The sequence below is a fragment of the Phyllobates terribilis genome, unplaced genomic scaffold, assembly GCF_046119375.1.
Source record: "Phyllobates terribilis strain yellow unplaced genomic scaffold, ASM4611937v1 Scaffold_1__5_contigs__length_1240528914, whole genome shotgun sequence".
Lineage (NCBI taxonomy): Eukaryota > Metazoa > Chordata > Amphibia > Anura > Dendrobatidae > Phyllobates > Phyllobates terribilis.
In genome coordinates, this window is record NW_027362761.1 from 965,170,126 (window position 1) to 965,195,592 (window position 25,467).

A 25,467-nucleotide genomic window follows, 5' to 3' on the forward strand; every position below is an offset into this window, starting at 1 on the left:
AAGAAACCACATAATCCCACAAAGCTTTTTTTTTTTTTTTAGAATAAGTATGTATTATAGTATTTTAAAAATAAAATAAAACTAATAACTAAAATACAAGTGAGGGATTAATACATCTATGTTTTCACACAACTGAATCTATACTAATATTACAGGAAAGTCTGGTTTTAAAAAAAACTTATTTCAAAAATACTGAAAACTTGGGAGTCTCCAGCGATCTGCCCCCTACAGCAGGACACCCTATACACTGTCTAATGTCAGTATCTGTCCAAAACAGGCTAAAAAAATAATTATCTACATACAACTGGAAATATTGCAACAATCATGAGCTTTAATTGTTGTAGATTCATTTGTAATTGTTGTTCAAGATCTGCCAACATACTACTAAAGTAGGTGTGAATCAATTCTCAGGACCGGGTTGTGTGGCCAGATCCATAATCTATGGCCATCGGAAGCCCTGAGAACCTCCTCATACCAGACAGCATCCGCGGCTGTTCTTTTGATTAGGCAGCCTGGGGTCACATGATTGTTGTGGCGTGACATTGCTCCAGGCTGTCTAGTCAAAACAAGAGCAGCGGATGCCGAAAGGTAGATTACTAATCTGGCCGCTGGACAGAGTCCTGCAAATCAATTTCCACCAACTCCATTTATTACATGAACTGTGTGAAGAACACATGGCTACAATAAGGCTAGTAGCTAGCAGGGTTCCTTGTAACACTGGTAGGTCTTAACATGGATGTCCAGACCCCATTCGGGTTTTTTTATTTTTATATTTACCAACGTAGTATATAAATAAAAAGATGTACAAACTCATTTGACAATTTCCCACCAATGATTAGCTGCAGCAGTCAGGAGATCAGTCGTGGGTGGTGGTGGTAGTAGTAGTAGTTGTAGTATGGAGGAGCAGTTATAAATAAAAAGGTGGGCAACTCCTTAACATAATGGCACCTATTTGAATTGAAAAAATAATAGGTGAATCAGAGCATTTTCAGTTTGGACCAGAACTCATTCTATGTACACATTCCTAGGAGAATCTCAAAGAAGAAAATCGAGAAACTGACTTCCAGTCCACACAGAAGACACTCTAATTCTAGTGATAAGAGTGAGCGACACGTGGTACAGCTGAGGAATTGGAGACTTCTAAAATCAGGAATAAAATCAGAAAATACTACCTCAATGAGTTAATAACTAGCATTACTATTAACTGGATGTGAACTACTATTGCTCTTAACTATATACCCAGCAGTGCATTCATTCTATCCTTAAGAGTTGTCCAGGGTTGTTAGGACTTCATTTCTCATGACTGTTGGACACTCAGCAATCATACATTTATCACTTATCCTGAGATAGGTGATAAGTATTGTTTATTGGACAACCTCTTTAACTTTTACAGGGTCTCCAAAAGTAGATACACACTTTAAAGAATGTTACATGAAAGTTTTTAGATTTCCCTCCCAGCATAGTGTTTAAGAACCTAACAGGACAAGCCAATTCTTCCAGAAGTAAGACAACCACATGAGTTTGTGTTTTAGCTGCACTTTAAAGAAATATAATGAGAATTATACTGCGGTTGTCATGATTTTAATTAGTAACATATGCTGGTTAAAGAAAATTAAAACTATCTCAGAATGATTGTTTCTTTTAATAATTTATATCCCTTTTAAACAGCATCGCAGTCCATAAATCGCTCAATACCAGGGTATTTGTCACCTTGAAACAGAAGGCAATTTGCAATAAAATCTTAATGTACAACATAACTCTCAAGCAATTTTAATGCTATATTACAATTTTGTTTGAGTTTGGATTATGCTGCTCAGTAAATAGAGAACTTTAGGAAGTTATTAGACAGTATTGCAATTAGCTGTAGCAATAGTTTTATCATGAGATTATTAATGCAGAATAATTTTACTAATGAAGAGGTTTCCAGAGTGTAGAAAACTACTCTAATATCCTTCTACCTAAAAACAAACCATAAAGGGGTTTATACGGGGCTTCAGTTATTTTTTTTCCTATCTGGCTCGCATCAACAGAGCAGCGCCTTCTTTTCCACTCTGCTGTGTTGATGGGGCGTCACTACTGACATCATGCTGATTGACAGCCAGCTCCCTGCTGTCAATCAGCATGACATAAGCAGACATGCCCCCTCAACAGAGCAGAGTTAAAGGGAACCTGTCACGTCCTAGTTGTCCTCTACACTGCCCCCATAGCGTTGTTATTTGTGCAATGTGCATCACTAACAAGCTGTTTTCATGAAAATTGATGCAGCTATAATGATTTTATCATTTAATATACTTAGATCCTACCTGTGTTTTCAGTCATAGGGGTGTGTTTGTCATATTCAGTCATGGACAGGCGCAGCATTCACTCACTGCTGGCGCCGCCCATGTATTTGTACCCTGCTCCCGGCAAGCGCTGATATTGTGGGGTGCAGGTGGTACTTGTACATGTCCGGCCGCCTGCGCAGTGAGGCTATGTGATTACCAGGTTCACTGCGCATGCGCGGGGAACAGAGTGCGTCATAGCGCATGCGCAGTGAAGCTGTGTAGTTTGCAGCTGCACTGCGCATGTGATATGACGTTCTATTCCTCGTGCATGCGCAGTGAGGCTGTGTGATATTGTGGGGTGCAGGTGCACTTGTATATGTCCGGCTGCCTGCGCAGTGAGGCTGTGTGATTACCAGCTTCACTGAGCATCTGCAGGGAACATAGTGAGTCATAGCGCATGCGCAGTGAAGCTGGTAATCACACAGCCTCACTGCGCATGCACGAGGAATAGAACGTCATATCACATGCGCAGTGCAGCTGTGAACTACACAGCTATGAGCTGACATAGAATTGTGCTATAATGTATGCACATTCTGGGGTAAATCTGTCGGCCTGCTGGAGGGTCCACCCCTTCCAGCTAAGCACTAACCACTCTTTAAAAAAAATTGGGAGCCGCAAGAAACAGGAAAAAGTTGCAAATTATGTCATGCGCCATATTTTGCAAACTCTCACCTCATTTTCCCCAACAGAAAACTGGCATACAGCCACTAATAAACCCTCATGAAGTCAAGTTATATCTAATAGGGTCAGCTCACATAATATACAGTCATGGCCAAAAGTATTGAGAATGAGACAAATAGTAATTTTTCCAAAGTTTACTGCTTCATTTTTTGTAATGGCAATTTGCATATACTCCTGAATGTCAAAGAGTGATCAGCTTAACAGCAATTACTGTACTTGCAAAGTCAATATTTGCCCAGAAAATGAACTTTAACCCCCAAAACACATTTCAACATCATTGCAGTCCTGCCTTAAAAGGAGCAGCTAACATCGTTTTAGTGATTGATCCATTAACACAGGTGTGGGTGTTGATGAGGACAGGGCTGGCAATCAGTCATGATTAAGTAAGAATGACATCACTGGACACTTTAAAAGGAGGCTGGTTCTTGGTATCATTGTTTCTCTTCAGTTAACCATGGTTATCTCTAAAGAAACACGTGCAGCCATCATTGCACTGCACAAAAATGGCCTAACCGGGAAGAGTATCGCAGCTACAAAGATTGCACCTCAGTCAACAATCTATCGCATCATCAAGAACTTCAAGGAGAGAGCTTCCATTGTTGTCAAAAAGGCTCCAGGGCGCCCAAGAAAGACCAGCAAGCGCCAGGACCGTATCTTAAAACTGTTTCAGCTGCGGGATCGGACTACCAGCAGTGCCGAGCTTGCTCAGGAATGGCAGCAGGCTGGTGTGAGTGCTTCTGCACGCACTGTGAGGCGGAGACTCTTTGAGCAAAGGCTGGTTTCAAGGAGGGCAGCAAAGAAGCCACTTCTCTCCAGAAAAAAACATCAGGGACCGACTGATATTCTTCAAAAGGTACAGGGAGTGGACTGCTGAGGACTGGGGCAAAGTCATTTTCTCTGATGAATCCCCTTTTCGATTGTTTGGGACATCTGGAAAACAGCTTATTCGGAGAAGAAGAGGTGAGTGCTACCACCAGTCTTGTCTCATGCCAACTGTAAAGCATCCTGAAACCATTCATGTGTGGGGTTGCTTCTCAGCCAAGGGAATCGGCTCACTCACAGTCTTGCCTAAAAACACAGCCATGAATAAAGAATGGTACCAGAATGTCCTCCAAGAGCAACTTCTCCCAACCGTCCAAGAGCAGTTTGGCGCCCAACAATGCCTTTTCCAGCATGATGGAACACCTTGCCATAAAGCAAAGGTGATAACTAAATGGTTCATGGAACAAAACAGAGATTTTGGGTCCATGGCCTGGAAACTCCCCAGATCTTAATCCCATTGAGAACTTGTGGTCAATCATCAAGAGACGGGTGGACAAACAAAAACCAACAAATTCTGGCAAAATGCAAGCATTGATTATGCAAGAATGGACTGCTATCAGTCTGGATTTGGTCCAAAAGTTGATTGAGAGCATGTCAGGGAGAATTACAGAGGTCTTGAAGAAGAAGGGGCAACACTGCAAATATTGACTTGCTGCATTAACTCATTCTAACTGTCAATATAACCTATTGGTACTCATAATATGATTGCAATTATATTTCTGTATGTGATATAAACATCAGACAAACACTAATAAAAACCAGAGGCCAGCAGATCATGTGAAAATATAATTTTGGTGTCATTCTCAAAACTTTTGGCCATGACTGTAGACAGATAACCTGGTATTAACCAACATTTTCCAGAATAAACAAAAATTAAGACTCATTAAGACATTTGCTTTTCATGTACAATTCTGTTATTTTATGAATAGAACTTATAGCCATTATAGTCTATAGGGCTGGTTGCACGTCCAAATATTTTGTGAAGCAAGTGGGACTCAACATATTTTACTCTGATGCAGCTCAGACTTTGCCATTAAAGTCTATGGGGAATCCCTTAAAAATGGATGAAAAATGGAAAACATACTTTTACTTCAGTGTTCCAGCCATATATTATCCGTTTTTATGATCCAATGCTAAGAGTCAATAAAGTTCAGACAGTTCATCAACTTCAATTTTTAAAAACTGATGAAAAATACAGAAACAACATAGATGTAAAATGAAAGACAGAGAAAAATGGTCCACTTTACAAGGATGAAAAAATGGAAATGGATGTGTGAATGTAGCCTGAAAGGGGTATTCCCATCTTGTAGATTTATGGCATGCCCATGGGATAAGCTATTAATGCATAGTAGATGTGGATCCTACTAATGGGCCCTATATGTATCTCAAGAACAGGGCACTGACATGCTGCTGTCAGTGGAGAGGTGGTCTGAATTCCCATTCGTTTGTATAGGAATTACAGCCAACTCTCAATTGACAGTGGTGACTAATGGGACACTGTTCTCCAGTTAGATGCAGGTTCCATTGGTGTGGCCTGCAGGGCTGTGAAGTCGGAGTCGTGGAGTTGGAGTCGGTGCTCATTTTGGTGGAGTCGGAGTCGGTATAAAATGGACCGACTCCGACTTCTAAAATATATAAGAAATTGGGTGCAGTAGATCAATGCAGTTTGTGGGGAATATTTTTTCATAGGAATTTAGGAAAGTTATGAAATGTCCTATAAATGGCTATTCTATTCCCGATCTAAGACTACATTCACACACAGCGTTTTTGCTGCGTTTTTTGAGGATACATTTTTCAGCTGCAAAAGCAGATCAGCTTTTTGACCACTTCGCGCCAGAGCCTGTTTTTGCCTTCGTGATCGGGCCAATTTTTTCAATTCTGACCACTGTCACTTTATGAAGTAATTACTCTGGAACGCTTCAACAGATCCCCCTGATTCTGAGAATGTTTTTTCGTGACATATTGTACTTCATGATAGTGGTAAAATTTCTTCGATATCACTTGCGTTTATTTGTGAAAAAATCGGAAATTTGGCAAAAATTTTGAAAATTCAGCAATTTTCAAACTTTGAATTTTCATGCCCTTAAATCAGAGAGATATGTCACACAAAATAGTTAATAAATAACATTTCCCACATGTTTACTTTACATCAGCACAATTTTGGAACCAACATTTTTTTTTTGTTAGGAAGCTATAATGGTTAAAAGTTGACCAGCGATTTCTCATTTTTCCAACAAAATTTACAAAACCATTTTTTAGGGACCACATCTTATTTGAAGTGACTTTGAGGGGCCTTTATGACAGAAAATACCCAAAAGTGACACCATTCTAAAAACTGCACCCCTCAAGGTGCTCAAAACCACATTCAAGAAGTTTATTAACCCTTCAGGTGTTTCACGGGAATTTTTGGAATGTGGAAGAAAACAATGAACATTTAACTTTTTTTCACAAAAATGTTACTTTAGACCCAATTTTTTTATTTTCACAAGGGTAACAGGAAAAAAAGGAATACACAATTTGTTGTGCAATTTCTCCTGAACACGCCGATACCCATATGTGGAGGCAAACCACTGTTTGGGCGCACGGCAGGGTTTGGAAGGGAAGGAGCACCATTTGACTTTTTGAATGTAAAATTTGCTTGAATAATTAGAGGACGCCATGTTGCATTTGGGGAGCCCCTGATGTGCCTAAACAGTGGAAACCCCCCACAAGTGACACCATTTTGGAAACTAGACCCCTTAGGGAACTTATCTAGAAGTGTGGTGAGCACCTTGCACCCCCAGGTGCTTCACAGAAGTTTATAATATTGAGCCGTAAAAATTAAATTTTCACATTTTTCCCACAAAAAATGTTTTTCATACCCTAATTTTGCATTATCATAAGGGTAACAGGAGAAATTGCACCATGAAATTTGTTGTGCAATTTCTCCTGAGTACGCCGATACCCCATATGTGGGGGAAAACCACTGCTTTGGTGTACGGCAGGGTTCAGAAGAGAAAGAAGCGCTATGTTGGCTGGGATAGGCAGCAGACACCATGTCACATTTGAAGAGTCGCTGACATGCCAAAACAGCAGAAACCCCCACAAGTGACCCCATTTTGTAAACTACACCTCTCAAGGAATTCATCTAGGGAAGTAGTGAGCATTTTTTAATTTTTAAATTTATACCATTGGGCAGTGAAGAAAACAATTATATTTTTACCACAAAAAAATGTTTTACCCTCAGATTTTACATTTTCACACAGGGCAATGGGTAAAAATGGTGCCGAAATGTGTCACACAATTTCTTCTAAAAGTGGCAATACCCCATATGTGGCTGTATCGTACCGCTTTGCCCTACGGCGAGATCTGGGAGGGACGGAGCGCTATTTGATAGGCATTTGGATTTGGGAGCACAAAATTTTCTGAATTTCTTTTGAGGAGCAAGGGCCATTTCGCTTTTCCAGAGCCTTTCTGCTACCAGTAACTTGGAATATTTTTAACAGATGAAGTACCTGAGTGGGGACTAGCTTTTTTGAGGACTGAGTTGAAGCTTTTATTGGGAACATTTTACGTAACATTTATCCGGCGCTCGAGGCTGAGCACTTACATCGGGGTTTCATCTAAATTTCCAAGTGATGTAATTCAGATGAAACCCCTGTGGGATCCATTCACTGTAATGAGGCAGCAGAGTTACTCTGGACTCTGTCTGGCCTCTGTTTAGCAGTGTCCTTTTTTTCAGAAGTGCACAAAACTGTGGCCAACCGCACTTTTATGCACGCCTAAAAAAACTGACACCGTGGGATCACAGGCCAGAAGGCATCCACAGTGGCCTATATCTGCCTCATTACAGGGAATCTTCCGTGTTATGTCTGAATCACATATTTCAGAGATTTACACGGAAACTCTGGTGTAAGTGCTCAGCGCAGAGCGCAGGATAAATGTGAGCAGAGCCTTACTGCGATCTTTGGGAGACATAATAAATCAGTAGTAGGTGAAGAATTGGTTTTATTTATTTTTTACGCCGTTCCTCGTGCAGTATAAGTGATATTACTTTATTCTTTGGGTCGGTGCGATTACAGAGATACCAGATTTATATTGGGTTTTTATGACTGACAGCTGTCACACATTAAGAGATGATTTTTTTTTTGCAAAATCTAGTTTTTGCATCGCCATATTTTGAGAGCTATAATTTTTCCATATTTCATGTGACGGCTTGTTTTTTGCGGGACGAGTTGTCATTTTTATTGGTACCATTTTTGGGTACGTGACCTTTTTTGATCGCTTTCTATTCCGTTTTTTGGGAGGTAAAATTAACAAAAACCAACAATTCAGGAATTGTTTTTCGAGGGTTTTTTATGCCGTTCTTGTCAGTACGTTCGGGTCAGTACGTTTACAGCGATACTACACTTACTGTATATTTTGGCGCTTTTACACAATAAAACTATTTTATAGAAAAAAAATTTTTTTTGCATCGCTTTATTCTGAGAGCTATAACTTTTTTATTTTTCGCCTCATGGAGCTGTATGGCGGCTTTTTTTTTTGCGGAACAAGATGACGTTTTCAGCGGTACCATTTTTATTTCCATTTTGCTTTTTGATCTAATTTTTTTCCACTTTTTGTTTGGTGATATGATGAAAAAGCATAGTTTTTTGCTCCATTTTTAATTTATTTTTATTACGGTGTGCAGAGAAGGAGTTAATTAGTGCGACAGTTTTATAGATCGGGTTGTTTCGGACGCGGCGATACCAAATATGTGTACTTTTTTTTGTTTCTGCATAAATATATAGATTTATTGGTTTAATATTTTATTTATTTTTATTTACTTTGTGATTTTTTTTTTTTTTTTTTTTTTTTAACAGTCTGAAAACATTTTTTTGACTTTTTTTTACATTTTTACTTAGTCCCTGTATGGGACATTAATTTTTATTTTTCTAATCACTGATCTCATCCAATATAATAGACATGTATTGCATTGGATGAGATCTTTGCTGACAGTTTTACACTGTAGCAGGACACCATATATGGCAGATCTGGAGGCGGTCATGTGACCTCCAGCTGCCATAATAACGGCAGGTCCTGGAAGGCATCAGGGGGCCGTCGGAGAGGTAAGTTGACGACCCCCTCTCCTCTCACTATCTTCTATATGCCGCGATCACTATAGATCCAATCAGGTCCCGATGATGTCCCCTGTCAGAGCTATCACTCTGCACCGGAACCGCAGCGCTTGCAGGACCCTGGGGGTCCTGAGGGCTGCGGGACCACCCACCGTTTTTAAACGTCGGCGCTGGCAGAGCCCAGGCAGCGCCGACGTTTATGTACAGTGGGCAGTCCTGAACCGGTTAAAAAACTGCATCACCTGAAAGGTTTTTGAGCTCATAGATGTTTTCAATAGCAAAAGCAGATTAGAAAAACGCCAAACAAACTGACATGCTCATTCTTTGTGAGGATCCGTTTTTGAGCCCAAAAACGGATCCTCACAAAACGATGTGTCTGAATGTCATATCTTGAAACCCATTGACTTTGCTGGGATGCCCAGAGACACTGCATTTTACTGCAAAAAACGGATCCGCAAAAACGCTGTGTGTGAATCATGGCCATAGCCAGCGAGGGGCAGGGGGGGCAGCTGCCCCTTCCCCCTAGAAGCAGGGGCACGCACCTATCAAAACTCACTTGTATGCTGCAGTGCTCCCGTCCTGCACTGGCTCCAGACTGCAGGGGGCAATCTCCCCTTCTCTGTCCTGTCTTCTGCCGTCTTCACCAGAGAGAGGAGGGGGAGGGGTGCCTGCCCTGCACAGGATCCGATTCCTGGGCCCCGAGCTGGAGAAAGTGAAAGTACTACTGCTCATCTCTGTCACAGGAAGGTAACTAATGCTAATATTGTAGGTGATTATTATGTGCTCTCTTTACAATGTGTGTGAACTATATGTGCTATGTACTATTTGCTGTCTGTACCTGTCATCTGTCTATCACACTCTATCCCTCCATCTATCCATCATTATATTCTATCTAAATATCTTGATTATTGTATCATAAAAATGATTAAATGTCTGATGTTCACATTGTACTACAATAAATTTTTCACTTAAATATAAGCAATATATGTGAGAGTCGGAGTCGGTGTAAGGGAAATTGAGGAGTCTGAGTAGCAGGTTTGGCTTACCGACTCCACAGCCCTGGTGGCCTGCACATTTATGATAAATCCCATAGATAGGGAGGCGGTACATTCATGGCCTAATAGTAATGTCTACAGAGTATGTGCAGGAGGCAGTCAGGAGGAAGACTGTGCGGTGCACCTTCAGCCAATGGCTAGAGATCAGGTAGGGAGATCAGGAAGGGACATCCGGAGGGGCTTTATTTTGGCTACTTCGGCTGTATATTGCATTCAACAGCTGCACTAATTGTTATTTTCTGTGGTGTCAATAACCTGTAGTGTACAGACAACCTGTGACATGTGCATTTGAGGGACCAGAGTAACAGAACCAACAACTCTTCTGCAGTTTTAATTTAATGAATGACTGCTGACATGATAGCTAGGTTTCCCATAAGAAACAGGTGGACCAGAAATAAGAACAGACAACATTTTTCAGTAGTTTAATCAGATCTAGTGTCTAGTTTCGGTACTGAAGCTCAACGAACATGTTAAACTTTACACCCAGAATGAAACACTCCCAGGTAAAAAATTTTAGGCAACCAGGTTTTAGATGTAAAAAATACAGCTGATAAAACACATCTAATCCACATCACTCAACATCATCATCTTTATATAGTACTTATTACATTTCATGAGGATGTCAAACATGCATTGCGGATTTAACCCTTGGCACTGAAGCTGCAACTGCAATACGAAGCTCGAGGAAAACAGTTTCCAATAGATGAAATATGCATTTGATTTCAGCTGCTAAGAAGGATATGTACCATTCCTATTCTACAGACGACTAAGCTGTAAATCGTATACTAAAATGGTGAAAATGTAGATACGTATTTCACTGCTGACAGACCTGCCATACAAATCAGTGTTTTACACTGCTTATATAAAATTAACTGGAAATCAGCCATTTCTATCCTTGAAACAATATCTCCAATTTATGGTGGCAGGATGAAAAAAAGCCACAGGCAATAGAAAATCTTCTTCCCATAGGACCAAGCAGCATTACATCTGGCTCAGAAAACCAAGTATGCAGGGTGTGCAAGAAAAGTAAAGGAATGCTGAAAAAGTCCTCACATGTGCTGATAAGCATCAAATTCTAATATAGTAGTATGCAAAAGACCTGCGGAAAACCTTCATTTACAATAATAAGTCATCTAGATAATTATAAAATAAAGTCTTGTGCTTCATGCACACAACTCTGCTACAGCCATGCACGCATACAACTCTGCTACAGCCACGCACGCACCCAACTCTGCTACATTAAAACACACAACAGTATAGCACATACATATACCTACAAAAATTTACACACCTTGTCTGTATCCTTCCCCTCCTGCTGCCTAGTCAGGTGAACCGAGAATATTGCATGACTCAAAAGGTCCTGGCAGGATCTTCAATCTTTAAAACCACTGAAAAGTGAAGGAAGTACCTGTCGTCTACTGTCTCCACCACCACTATATTCAGCTCTATGTCCAGAGAACACAGATGCAGCTGATGTCTGGACATACCCCTGACAGACGGCTCCCCAAATTTGGGACCATCCTGCTGGATCTGTGATGGTTGGCAAGTATGAGTTAAGAGTATACAGTGGTGGCCAAAAGTATTGGCACCCCTGCAATTCTGTCAGATAATACTTGCGTTGAAATCTCTCGTCAATTTTTCTTTTCCGTCCACATCTAGGGAGGTTAGCCACAGTGCCATGGGCTTTAAACTTCTTGATGACACTGCACACGGAAGACACAGGAACATTCAGGTCATGCTTCCTCACAATTTGGTTTCTCAAGTCCTCAGACAGTTCTTTGGTCTTCTTTCTTTTCTCCATGCTCAATGTGGTACACACAAGGACACAGGACAGAGGTTGAGTCAACTTTAATCCATGTTAACTGGCTGCAAGTGTGATTTAGTTATTGCCAACACCTGTTAGGTGCCACAGGTAAGTTACAGGTGCTGTTAATTACACAAATTAGAGAAGCATCACATGATTTTTCAAACAGTGCCAATACTTTTGTCCACCCCCTTTTTTAGGTTTGGTGTGGAATTGCATCCAATTTGGTTTTAGGACAATTCTTTTTGTGTTTTTTCATTGAAGACAAATTAAATGAAGATAATAATACCAAAGAATTTGTGATTGCAATCATTTTCAGGAAGAAACTGAGTATTATCTGACAGAATTGCAGGGGTGCCAATACTTTTGGCCACCACTGTACTGATGTTATCTAATGTTTTAACTGTTATGTGCTGCTTGATAAATTGTCATTACTTCATTTTAATGCAAAGTATTGTGATGATCTATTGAAAAAATGTGAACGTTTTGCAGTTTTATAGTAGGAAAAATATTGCAGCAAATTCAACTCAGCATGGATGGGTTAGCCAGCCCTGCAGTGGGGAGAAATTTGGGGTACAAAAAGGGAATGCTTCCTGCTTAGTGGTAGTTGAGGTTAAAGGAAATCTGTCAGCACAGAAAGACTGTAAGAACCAAGTACAAGGGTTCAGTGCACCCTTGGCCTGGCCAAACATTTAGGTGCACCAACTTGCTTTCCCTTTACCCCCCCCCCCCCACTTTAATTGACAGCGCTGGCTTTAGACAGCCAGAGAAGAGAATATATAAATGGAAACAAAGTAGATTCCTCCATTTAACAGGGACTCCTATACTCCATGCAACTTTCTATCCATTCATACACAGATACTGGCTGGAACACTGTCTAATACAGCATTATTTGCATCTTCTCCCCTGCTCAGTTCCATGTATTTACATCCGGCTTGTAACACCTAATCTGTGGGGGTGCTGGGTGTAGAACCCCCCACTGAACTAATATTGATGACCTATCCTATGTATAGAACTACAATATGCTGTGACTGGGCAACTCCTTTAACTTTTGTGCCACCTATTTTCCTATGGATTGCATGCTCTACATGCTTTATATAAAATATATATACAAAATTATATAGAAAGAATTTGAAAAGCAAGGAATATAAAAATAAAATCTTGTTTTTTAACTTACTAAACTACCTCAGCCCCAATAATCAGTCATAACATTAAAAACCACAGGTGAAAATACCGCTATACATTTCAGCTGAATGTGCATCTGAGGGTGCACATACAGTTGAAAACAGTGTTGACGTCGGAAAGCCCCCTGACTCCACGAGCCTGGTCGCATTCTCAATGATTGCGATCATGCCCCTATGAATATATGCAACTAAACTGCAAATTTATACATCACATCCAGGGCTGACATAAAACAAAGTGACATTCCAGTCAAAGATCCAAAGCTTGGCCCAAAATACTAACAATTGCACCATTACACACAAATATTTAGGGTACATTTGAACAAGCCAATTTCAGACCATTAAACGAGCACTGATCAACTATATTCAAGTCATTTGGCCTTTGTTTACCGCCTTCTTTACATAGGCTGACGAAAAATGGTGGGAACAGAATGATTGCTAATGCGATAGTTTTGTCCTCATATATATCATATCATGTTATCGGTATCAAATTCATTGTTCATCACATAAGATCGCTCATCTGCACTGCAGGGAATTTTTTTTAATGTGGATGTTACATGAGGCCATCCTGTACCTCATGCTAGACACACAGATATGGCATGACTGACACACATGCAGTAGAAGACATACTAAGCTCTCTCCTTTTCTCTTCAGTTCCTTCATACTTCACAGGGTATAGGCCCTTTGGTGACATCATGGTCATGAGACCAAAGAGTCTGCTATACGTCTAACATCAGATACTGCACTGGACTGTTATGCCATTTTCTGGTTTGTAATGGCAGGTGGGAAAAGACGGTGTGGGGTGGTGTGGGGTGCATGCACGTGTCCTCTTCAGCAAAGTGTCCTATTCGACAAGTGTCTGACAGTCATTTCAATGGCAGTCATTCAGGGCAGGAGTCCGGTAACCCACACTTTATACTCTCTTCTAACTATGTATTTTATTCCTGCGTCCATATTCCTGAGTGCTTTTTTCATCCACATTCACCGCCCTATCCCCCCTCCATCACCACTCATCCATATCTGCCCCTCTCTCTTGCCCTCTCCCATGTACAGCTCCCATGCTCTTCTGAACTTCCTGAAAAATCTCACTCTATCTTATCCAAAGGTATTGCACAAGAAACCATGTCACAAATCCAAAATCTGCTCTTTCTCTTTTTACTGTTACTACTCATTTCAGGGGATATCTCTCCTAACCCCGGACCACCCTCCACCAACCTCAACCCCTCCCTTACCTCACATCGAAACCCTGCTAACCTTATTAACATCAGCTGTACTCCTTCATCTCCCTCCTTCAATTGCACACTGTGGAATCCACGATCTGTATGCAACAAGCTTCCTTTCCTGCACAATTACTTTCTGACTAACTCTCTCAATCTGCTGGCCCTCACTAAAACCTGGATCCAGGATTCTGACACTGTCACACCTGCCGCTATTTCGCATGGCAGCCTGCATTTTTCCCATTCTCCGAGACCTGCAAACAGACTTGGTGGTGGGGTCGGCATACTCCTGTCCCCACATGGCACCTTTCAGGTCATCCCCCCAGAACAATCACTCTCATTCCCTTCTTTTGAGGTCCACACCATCAGGCTCTTCCATCCCCTCTCCCTCAGAGTAGCGGTCGTATACCGTCCCCCAGGCTCACTCACCCAGTTCCTTGACCATTTTTCTGCCTGGCTGCCGCACTTCTTGTCCTCAGATTTACCAACCCTTATCCTGGGAGACTTCAACATCCCCATACACAGCCCCACCTCCTCATCCGCATCCCAGCTTCTATCTTTAACCACTTCTCTTGGCCTCTCACAGCTTTCAACCTCTGAGACACACAAAGATGGAAACACCCTTGATCTGGTCTTTGTCCGGCTTAGTTCAATCCCCCACCTAAATAACTCCCCCCTTCCCCTCTCTGATCATAACATTCTCTCCTTCACGCTCACAAATCCTCGCCCGCCCCAGCACACTCCTACCTAGCACACATTCAGAAATCTACAAGCCATTAACCCTCATACACTTACAGACTCCCTTCACTCATCACTGTCCACAATCTCCTCTTTTTCCTGTGCTGATCTGGCTGTAAATCGCTACAATGACATTCTCAGAAGCATGCTGGACCAAGTAGCGCCCCTCACCCTCAGAACCTCTAAACAGAGTAAAACACCGCAAACCCGATTTCTCCAGCGTTGCTCTAGAAGTGCTGAACGCCTATGGAGGAAAACTCGCACACTAGAAAACTTTATCCACTACAAATTTATGTTAAAAACATATAACTCTGCCCTTCACCTCGCCAAACAGACCTACTTCACCACCCTGATCTCCTCACAACCCAACAACCCCAAAAAACTCTTCGATACCTTTCACTCCCTCCTCAGTCCTAACGTGCAGGCCCTCACCACGGACATTTGTGCCGAGGACTTGGCCTCCTACTTCACAGAGAAAATAGACACCATCCGTCAGGAAATCAGCTCCCAGCCACCAAGTGCCGTGACTCCCATCCACCCCCCCCACATCCCTTCTGGATCACTCTCCACATTTGACCCAGTCACAGAATACGAAGTCTCCAGGCTCCTCTCTTTTTCTCATCCCACTACATGCACCACTGACCCCATCCCCTCACATCTACTCCAGTCTCTTTATTCAGTCATCACTACTCACCTAACTAAAATCTTCAACCTCTCCCTCTTCTGGTATCTTCCCCTCCTCCTTCAAACACTCCATCATTACTCAATTATTAAAAAAGCCCTCTCTTGACCCATCCTGCACAAACAGCTACAGACCAGTCGCCAATCTTCCCTTCATCTCTAAACTCTTGGAGTGCCTGGTCTACTCCTGCCTTACCAGTTACCTCTCCACTCACTCTCTTCTAGACCCATCACAGTCCGGCTTCCGCCCCCTACATTCTACAGAAACTGCACTCAAAGTAACCAATGACCTTCTGACAGCAAAACGTAATGGTGACTACTCTCTGCTCATTCTTCTTGACCTCTCTGCAGCCTTAGACACCGTTGACCACCACCTCCTACTCTCTATGCTCGACTCAATCGGCATAAAGGACACTGCTCTCTCCTGGTTCTCCTCCTACCTATCTGACCGCTCTTTCAGTGTATCGTTCGCGGCTCCAATTCTTCCCCTCTTCCTCTCACTATTGGGGTTCCTCAGGGTTCAGTCCTTGGCCCTCTTCTCTTCTCTCTCTACACAGCCCGAATTGGACAGACCATCAGCAAATTTGGTTTGCAGTACCATCTTTATATTGATGACACACAACTATACACCTCATCCCCTGACCTTACCCCCGCTGTACTACAGAACACCAGTGACTGTCGGGCCACAGTTTCTAACATCATGTCCGCTCTCTACCTGAAACTCAACCTTTTCAAAACTGAACTTTTTCTGCTCCCGCCATCTACTCACCTCTCTAAATCTGACATCTCTCTCTCCGTGTGTGGTACCACAATAACGCCGAGCCAGCAGGTGCGCTGTCTGGGCGTTGTGTTTGACACCAATCTTTCCTTCACCTTCCATATACAATCTCTTGCCCGCTCTTGTCGCTTGCACCTGAAGAACATCTCTAGAATCCGCCCCTTTCTCACCTTGGAAACAACAAAAACCCTCACTGTTGCCCTGATCCACTAAAGCCTTGACTACTGTAACTCTCTATTATTTGGCCTCCCCCTCACTCGACTTTCCCCCTCCAGTCCATCCTTAATGCTGCAGCCAGGGTCATCTACTTTTGGCTAACAGTTACTCAGACTCCTCCGCTCTGTGCCAGTCATTGCACTGGCTGCCCATGAATTATAGGATCCAGTTTAAATTGCTTGTTCTCACCCACAAAGCTCTCCACAGTGTGGCACTCCCCTACATCTCTTCCCTCATTTCTGTTTATCGGCCTACCCGTTCTCTACGCTCCGCAAGCGACTTTCGACTAACATCCGCACTAACCTGTACCTCCCATTCCCGGCTTCAAGACTTCTCCTGAGCTGCACCTATTCTTTGGAATGCTCTACCCCTAGAAATTAGGATGAACCACAACTTACACAGTTTTAAGCGCTCCCTAAAAACACACCTGTTTAGGGCAGCCTATCACCTTCCCTAATCAAAGTCCTTTTATCTTCTTATAACCCATCCCTTATTTCTCTAAACATAACTCTCCACCGAACCAAAAAGCACTACAGATACTGGCTGATAATGAGCTCATGCAGCCTTTATCTATCCCTCATCCCCTCAAGATGGCTGGACCATCCTTGTAAATAAGCCATTGTACTTTGTGTCACCCCCACCTCATTGTAGATTGTAAGCTCTAACGAGCAGGGTCGTCATTATTTTTGCTGTTATTATTGTATTATCTTTAGCTATGTTACTTATGACTGTTTATGAACCTGTGAATAGTTAAGCGCTGCGGAATATGTTGGCGCTATATAAATAAAGATTATTATTATTATAAAAGACAGCTGCTGGTTTGGCGGGTCGGTCAGAGTAGGGTCTTGCTGGGACCCTTTTTAGAATGGGACCCTGGGAAATTGCCAGGTTTACCTGCCCCCCTAATACTGTCTCTGATACTAATACTGCACTTGGTTACACTTAGATTACACAATTACATAGTATCTGTATCATTTTGAAACATTGAACCACACCGTGTATACCTGATAACGCTTTTCCAGATTAGATACAAGTGATGCCCTTAGATGCTATAATTAAAAAGAAGCAAGTATATCTATGAGGATCCACTTCAGGCTATGTGCACACGATGCGTATTTCATGCGTATTTTGTGCGGAAAATTCCGCAGCGTAAACGCATGAATTACGCATGTTAGCCTTTTGCCATGGTCCCCTATGGCATTCCGCAATTGTAATGCCCACGCTGCGGAATTTTCCGCAGCGTTTTGTTGTGCGGAAAATTCCGCAGCATGTCAATTCTTTGTGCGTTTACGCATGCGGAATTGCCATCTACAATGCAGTAGAAAACGCAAGGCAATTCCGCATGTGCAAAACGCGCGAATTACGCGCGAAAAACGCATGCCAAATTCCGCATGCGTTTTCCAGGAAAAAGGACATGCGGAAATGAAGCGGAAATTTCCGCTTCAAATACGCATCGTGTGCACTTAGCCTCATACAGACAGACCATTTAATTAGTGTGAAGCCCCCTACTGTATAATCTGTAATTAGTAATACTGAGTATCTCCTGTCCTCTGTGCTGGTTAGCTTCAGGAAGACAGACAGCTGCAACATTATTTCACTGTTCAACCTGAGGACCATCTGACTTTAATTGTAGCATGCAGCTTGATGTGGTGCTGGTTTGTTAGAAGCCAAAAGTATAGCAGTGTAATAATCTGCAAAAAATCACAAACCTGCCAACACAGGCCTGAAAACAGGGGCTGCGTCTGTCTGACTGCCTGACGGCTGCAGGAAATATGATTAATGAGTGAGGAATAATGATATTGGGAACCCGATTAGCACCACAAAAAGGTCACAGATCAAAGCGGTGTGTTTTTCAGGAGCTATAATCATTGCATATAATCTGCGGGCTGGAAGGAGTAAACTGGGAAATCGTAAGAAAACGTCATCTTGGTTTGGATAACCACAGACACAAAATCTCTTTAAGAGGCATGTTGGCTTTTAAACAGTCTAGAATGAATCAATTTGTTTGGCAGCAGGCTCCGTTCCTTCATCATTTCTTCTTGCCGGCTGAACTACTGAACGCTAGTTTTCTATTTCATTGTTTGTACACAAACAGCACGCCTTCACCATAGCAGGCTTTTTAATTAGATTCTGAAAGAAGAGATTTGCTGCCATGTGTAGATGTCGCTGCACTGGAATATGTCAATCCCTGCTTTCATAGCAAGGGGATTCTGTGATCATTTTTCTAGCACTGGGATACTGGAGAATTAGCGATTCTGTGATATTGAATCTATCAGGCCTAATCTCACATTGTCCTTATGTAACCAAAGCCTTCCTGCTAATTATCATATACTTTGTCTACGAGCCAAGGGAACATATAGTTTTATAATAAGTGATTAACTTGAATATATATTCAAGTTAATCACTTATTATAAAACTATACCAGCGATTGTTACCACAGTTCCTGTGTGTCAAGTGCAAAATAAAACCTGGATATTCTAACAATCACACCAATGTGTAGCCAGAGGAGGTGTGATTGGAAAAGACAATTATGTTTGAAAACACCTTGGTCATTGTAAAAAAAAATAAATAAATAAATAACAGGTAGGGTAAATTAAAGGGTTATTTCCATCACTGCAAGTTATCACCTATTCACAGGATAGGTAAAACCTGTAGGATCACTGGCAGACAAAGACAGAAAGGGCCCCTGTGAAAGAACAATATATGGGCCCTTTGCAGTCCAATAGGTCATCATAATGAACAATTCCACCTGCTTTGGAGGTGAAAATGGGCCCCCTTACCTCTTGGGCCTCTGTGCAGCCACACCAGTTGTACCAATAATATGTCGGCCCCTGTGTTGAACACTGGAGGTCCTACTGCAGGGACCCCATTATTCTAAAGAACGGGCGCAGAAGTGCTCCACCTGAATGGGAGAAAGCCTGCATGTGGGTGCCACAGCTTTGTACTTTGCCTTTGGGACTGAAAGCTGTCCAATAGACAATGAATGGGACCCTCTGCGATCAGCAAGTTATCATCCTGCCGTTAAGGTGGTAACTAACTCTTTCACTCTAAAATTCAATCTGAAAATGTGTTATTAATATTGCCTCAAGAGGTATCCTCAACCAGTACTAGACTCGGCCATTCTACCCTGTTCATGGCCAGACACTTTTTTTTTTTTTTCATTTATGCAGTTTTAGGAGCTTTAACATTTTTTCTCACTCTAATGTAAGATAACATAACGTGTGTTTGTAAAAAAAATGTTCCTGTGATATTCATGAAAACCATAAAAGGAAAAAAATAAGTACTTCTCTTTTTAAAGAAAAAAAAAAGACCATAATAGGACACTAAAGGACATTTTAAATTATATTCCCTTTTTGAAACAATTATTTTTACAAAGTGGACATGTGTTTTTCTCTTCTTCAATGCAGAGCTATAGGCGAACTGGTCTTGTGTTAAGATTTAAGTGGTCCACAGTTTAACTTAAATTACACTATGGTCAAAGAGCAATACACCTACTTCCATGTGAATGGGATGCAATTCACTGTTCTAGCTTTAGTAGTGATGAAATATTACACTCTTTACTATTATTCTTCTTCAGTGCTAGTTTCTAGTGGAGAAAGTCTTGTGTGCTTACCAATCTGTTTGTACGAACAAACTCTTCAGGTGTTTTGGCCCACGGTGGAAGCTCCACATCAGACACCACTGTACCATCATCCATAACGCCAAGATTGTAATCATTTGAGTTGACAAACATCTCAGGCAGGAAGTAGAATTCAGGAATGAGCTCCTGCAGGAACGATACATATATATCAAAGCAACATTTATAACATCAGTAAAAGTCATACTGATCAAATGAGAAAATGCATGATTACCCAAGACTGATGTATAAACAACCAAGGGCTAGAAAAAGGCTATTGAGAAGGTCTATAGAGAGCCTGGCACCAGATCAAGTGTGACCAGTTTTTGGTCTTCTTATATTCCAGCTGCTCCCCTTAAATTTTTATTTTTCTTCAATCCACCATATGGTTCCAGAGATATGGGACTTTTTATTAAGTTCTAATTCGTTTTTTTTAGTAAAAGGGCATGGCTCACACGATTCTCTTGGTGTGTTTTTACCCTACTCAGCTTAGTTACCCTGCAAGCAGTGCTCCTTTAGTAAAGACCATAAAAGTTAGCAGTAAAATAAATGAATAAAAAAATACATAAGCCCCATGTATCTGGAATGGCGTAGTACGGACTAGCCCTTTTTAAGTTTTACTGTTTCTCCATAACATTTTTTTTTGTTTCATTAGCCTAACCATGACATTTTTATATTTATGTTTTTTTATTTTGCTTTTTTTCTAGTCAATATTACGAATACCATTATTAGAGACATGAGACTTTTTCACTTTTATATATGTTTTGCTGATTAAAATACAGCAGTTTTGGGAAGGGAACCTGTCACCATGAAAATACAGTCCAATCTGCAGGCACCATGTTCTAGGGCAGGAGGAGTGGAGTAGAGTGATGTACACTGCTCAAAAAAATAAAGAGAACACAAACAACAGAATGTAACTCCAAGTAAATCAAACTTCTGTGACATCAAACTGTCCACTTAGGAAGCAACACTGATTGACAATCAATTTCACATGCTGTTGTGCAAATGGAATAGACAATAGATGGAAATTATTGGCAACTATCAAGACACCCTCAATAAAGGAGTGGTTCTGCAGGTGGGGACCACAGACCACATCTCAGTACCAATGCTTTCTGGCTGATGGTTTGGTCACTTTTGAATGTTGGTTGTGCTTTCACACTCGTGGTAGCATGAGACGGACTCTACAACCCACAGAAGTTCTCAGGTAGTGCAGCTCATCCAGGATGGCACATCAATGCGAGCTGTGGGAAGGTTTGCTGTGTCTGTCAGCGTAGTGTCCAGAGGCTGGAAGCGCTACCAGGAGACAGGCCATTACACCAGGAGACGTGGAGGGGGCCGTAGGAGGGCAACAACCCAGCAGCAGGACCGCTACCTCCGCCTTTGTTCAAGGAGGAACAGGAGGAGCACTGCCAGAGCCCTGCAAAATGACCTCCAGCAGACCACAAATGTGCATGTGTCTGCACAAACGGTTAGAAACCGACTCCATGAGGGTGGTATGAGGGTCCGACGTCCACAGATGGGGGTTGTGCTCACAGCCCAACACTGTGCAGGACGCTTGGCATTTGCCACAGAACACCAGGATTGGCAAAGTCGCCACTGGCGCCCTGTGCTCTTCACAGATGAAAGCAGGTTCACACTGAGCACATGTAACAGACGTGACAGAGTCTGGAGACGCCGTGGAGAGCGATCTGCTGCCGGCAACATCCTTCAGCATGACCGGTTTGGCAGTGGGTCAGTAATGGTGTTGGGTGGCATTTCTTTGGAGGGCCGCACGGTCCTTCATGTGCTTGCCAGAGGTAGCCTGACTGCCATTAGGTACCGAGATGAGATCCTCAGACCCCTTGTGAGACCATATGCTGCTGCGGCTGGCCCTGGGTTCCTTCTAATGCAGGACAATGCCAGATCTCATGTGGCTGGAGTGTGTCAGCAGTTCCTGCAAGATGAAGGCATTGATGCTATGGACTGGCCCGCCCGTTCCCCAGACCTGAATCCGATTGAGCACATCTGGGACATCATGTCTCGCTCCATCCACCAACGTCACGTTGCACCACAGACTGTCCAGGAGTTGGCGGATGCTTTAGTCCAGGTCTGGGAGAAGATCCCACAGGAGACCATCCGCAACCTCATCAGGAGCATGCCCAAGCATTGTAGGGAGGTCATGCAGGCATATGGAGGCCACACACAATACTGAGCCTCATTTTGACTTGTTTTAAGGACATTACATCAAAGTTGGATCAGCCTGTAGTGTGTTTTTCCACTTTAATTTTGGGGGTGACTCCAAATCCAGGCCTCCATTGGTTAATAAATTTGATTTCCATTGATGATTTTTGTGTGATTTTATTGTCAGCACATTCAACTTTGTACAGAACAAAGTTTTCAATGAGAATATGTCATTCATTGAGATCTAGGATGCGTTATTTGAGTGTTCCCTTTATTTTTTTGGGCAGGGTATAATTTTGCGAGAAAAGATTCAGTATAACTGTGATGTCATGATTTAAACCTCTGCTCTTTTTGAGATTTTTGGCCCAGTGGGCAGTCCCATCAGTGACTGACAGCCATGTCTGAATACACACGTATACAAAGGTATACTATTAAACCTTGCACCTGTTGATGCCTATAAAGGCTTCACCACATTACTGATCTGTAGGCTACTGTTAGACCTCAGGTTGTCATAGCAAGGCATTGTGCCCTGCTAACTCTAAACCCTAAGATATCATGGTCATTTCTAACTGTGGCATCCAGAGGTTTAAATGGCTGTGATCAGATCTTCAGTAGAATTAACACTCACTGCTAATGAAGCAGTTTCAGCTCCAAACTGCGTGCAATCTCTATGCCGTAAATGTACAGGAACTCATTCTAAGGACTTCCCGACTGTGAAATAAATGTATATCACAGGGCAGGAAGAGGCTATTATCCTATCAATATATGCTGGGATACAAGAATTCGGCGTGCAAAGGTAGCAGTTACACTGGTGCCTGAGGAGGTGTATGGATCCCATTGTGTAATTGGGGGCTCTGCTACAGATTTATCAATGGTGGAACTGGTGCTTTAAAGGGGATGTCCACTATCTGTCTGTCGGGGTTTGCATTGTATTATTATACGTGAGCCCTGCAGCCAATCAGCGACCATTATTCTGCTCCTGTGCGCTTACTTCCCTCATATGAATGTTGGACAAGCGAAAGAAGCGAAAGCATTGCAGCTCAACAGCGGCCACTAATTTGCTTCAGGGTTCATGAGGCATAGCAATGCCAATCGAACCCCGGACACCTGGCGCACACATCGCTAGAATAGCACTGAAGAACGCATTTAAAAATGGGTTTCCTGGTAGTGGAAAACCCTATTAAGTTACACCGCTAAGCTTAAAACGCCTATAAAATATTTGGGACTTAAAAAAAAAAGAAAGAAAGAAAAAGAACAACCGGTATTTTAAAGTTTTAAAGTCCACATTCCAAAATGGTATTTCAGTAATATATAGGGCTATAGATAAATTTTTACTGTGATATTTATACTTACTGTTTTATAAGACAGTCAAACACAATTAACAAAAAAGTCTCGCAATTAAAGCAATTTCTCAACAATTTATTTGTATTGAATTGGCAATTTTTACTGCCCAATTTGCTGAAAATAATTTCTTAATAATGTCTCAAGGAAAACCACAGTTAAAAGTAAGTATTCATAAGCATTATAAAACTCCACAAAACATGTATATAGAATATCATTTTGACTTTTAGCAAACATCTGGCTGCTGTGCAACCGAAAAAATGCCATGAAAAGCAGCGCCTTGTGCCAATTCAACAATGGGCAGAAGTTTTATTTTATCATAGCTAGATCAGCAGTATTCACATATAGGGCAGTGATACAACAACATATGAACTAGGTGTTGTATATGACCTAAGGGAACCTGTGACATGGGGACCATAAGTGTGCAAATTTGAAATATATTGTTTTGTAGGAAGAGATTCAGGCAGAACTTGTTATTTATTGTAAACCTCTGCACATTTTGGGCTTAGGAGTCCAGTGGGTGTTCTCTCTAAGTGATTGACAGCAAGACAGGCAGTTAAATTAATTACAAGTAAGACTCAATCTTTTCCCCATAATGACATACTGCTCTTCTCAGCTCCACCTCCTCTATAACCTGCTGGACACTGCATTTTTAATGTTCACTTCAGGAAAATACAAGTTATGCAAATGACCTGGAAAATCTGATAAATTTCTGATCTTTTAGTTATTGTGCTTAAAAAAGTAATATAGATCCTTAGCTTAAATAGGAAAAACTGCTTCTAAAATCCATCTCCAAGACAACAAGGACTTGCCTGTGGCTTTAGGGCCTTTTTGGGCTTTATAAGGTATTTGGAAGGTCATAAGAACAGGTACATGATCCCTGTGATGTAGTCAGTGGTAAACCTGCATCAATTCGGGATTAAGGCATTGTCAAGCTCATCACTTTGAGAATGCTGCAATGCTTTAAATGAAAACTCTTTTGTTTATTGCACTAATTAAAGGAAAGTAAGCTGATGTACTTGATGCATGACATGCTGTGATAATGGCAAATGTCTAACATTTCACTGCCCAAATGAGAAACAGGTCATTACGTTTGGTGCTTCAACAGAGGCCATGGTGATAGATTTTTTACACAGTGTTACCCAACATCGATGTTTACTTGATATTTATCAGGGTCGAAGTAATTAAGTTAATTATTCAAGTTCATTTTGCAATTGTCTCAGCTACCATCATTACATCCTACCACGGACCCTAGAATAAAGCCTATTCTGGCATATGTTTTAGCAAAGGAGAGGTCATAGTAAAAATTTCCATGGCATTGTGATACCGGTTTAGAATTATTTAAAGAGAACATGTCAGCACAATTTTGTAATGTAAGGTAAAGACATGGCGGTAATGATGCTGTAATGCTGATTACATTCATACTTTTGGTTAAGAAATCCACTTTGTGGTTGTTCTTTAATCATCATTTGAAGTTTTCTGCTAATTACATTTCGGTGCACAGGGGCCAGACTGAACACGGGGGTATTCTCCTCCTTGTCTGCGATTCCACGACTCCTCGGCTGCCTTCGGTCAGTGAATAACAGGTCACTACTGAGATTTCAAACAAAGGATCATTCACAGACCTGAAGGCAGAGGGACCGGGCATCACAGACAGAGGGGAATACCCAGTGCACCGAAATTTAATTAGAAGAACACTTAAAATAGTAATTAAAAAACCACAACGAGGATCTCTTCCCCAAAGTTATCAATTTAAT

At 41.7% G+C, this 25,467-nt stretch overlaps 1 protein-coding gene across 3 annotated transcripts in view; it reads right to left on the reverse strand.

The window, feature by feature from the left end:
• LRBA (LPS responsive beige-like anchor protein) overlaps positions 1-25,467 on the reverse strand; it is a 646,348-nt gene that overhangs the window by 148,574 nt on the left and 472,307 nt on the right. For all 3 annotated transcript variants that reach the window (XM_073642521.1, XM_073642520.1, XM_073642519.1), the window contains exon 46: positions 20,207-20,359. In XM_073642521.1, coding sequence (XP_073498622.1) covers positions 20,207-20,359 — 153 coding nt within the window. The remainder of the gene's footprint in view (positions 1-20,206; positions 20,360-25,467) is intronic.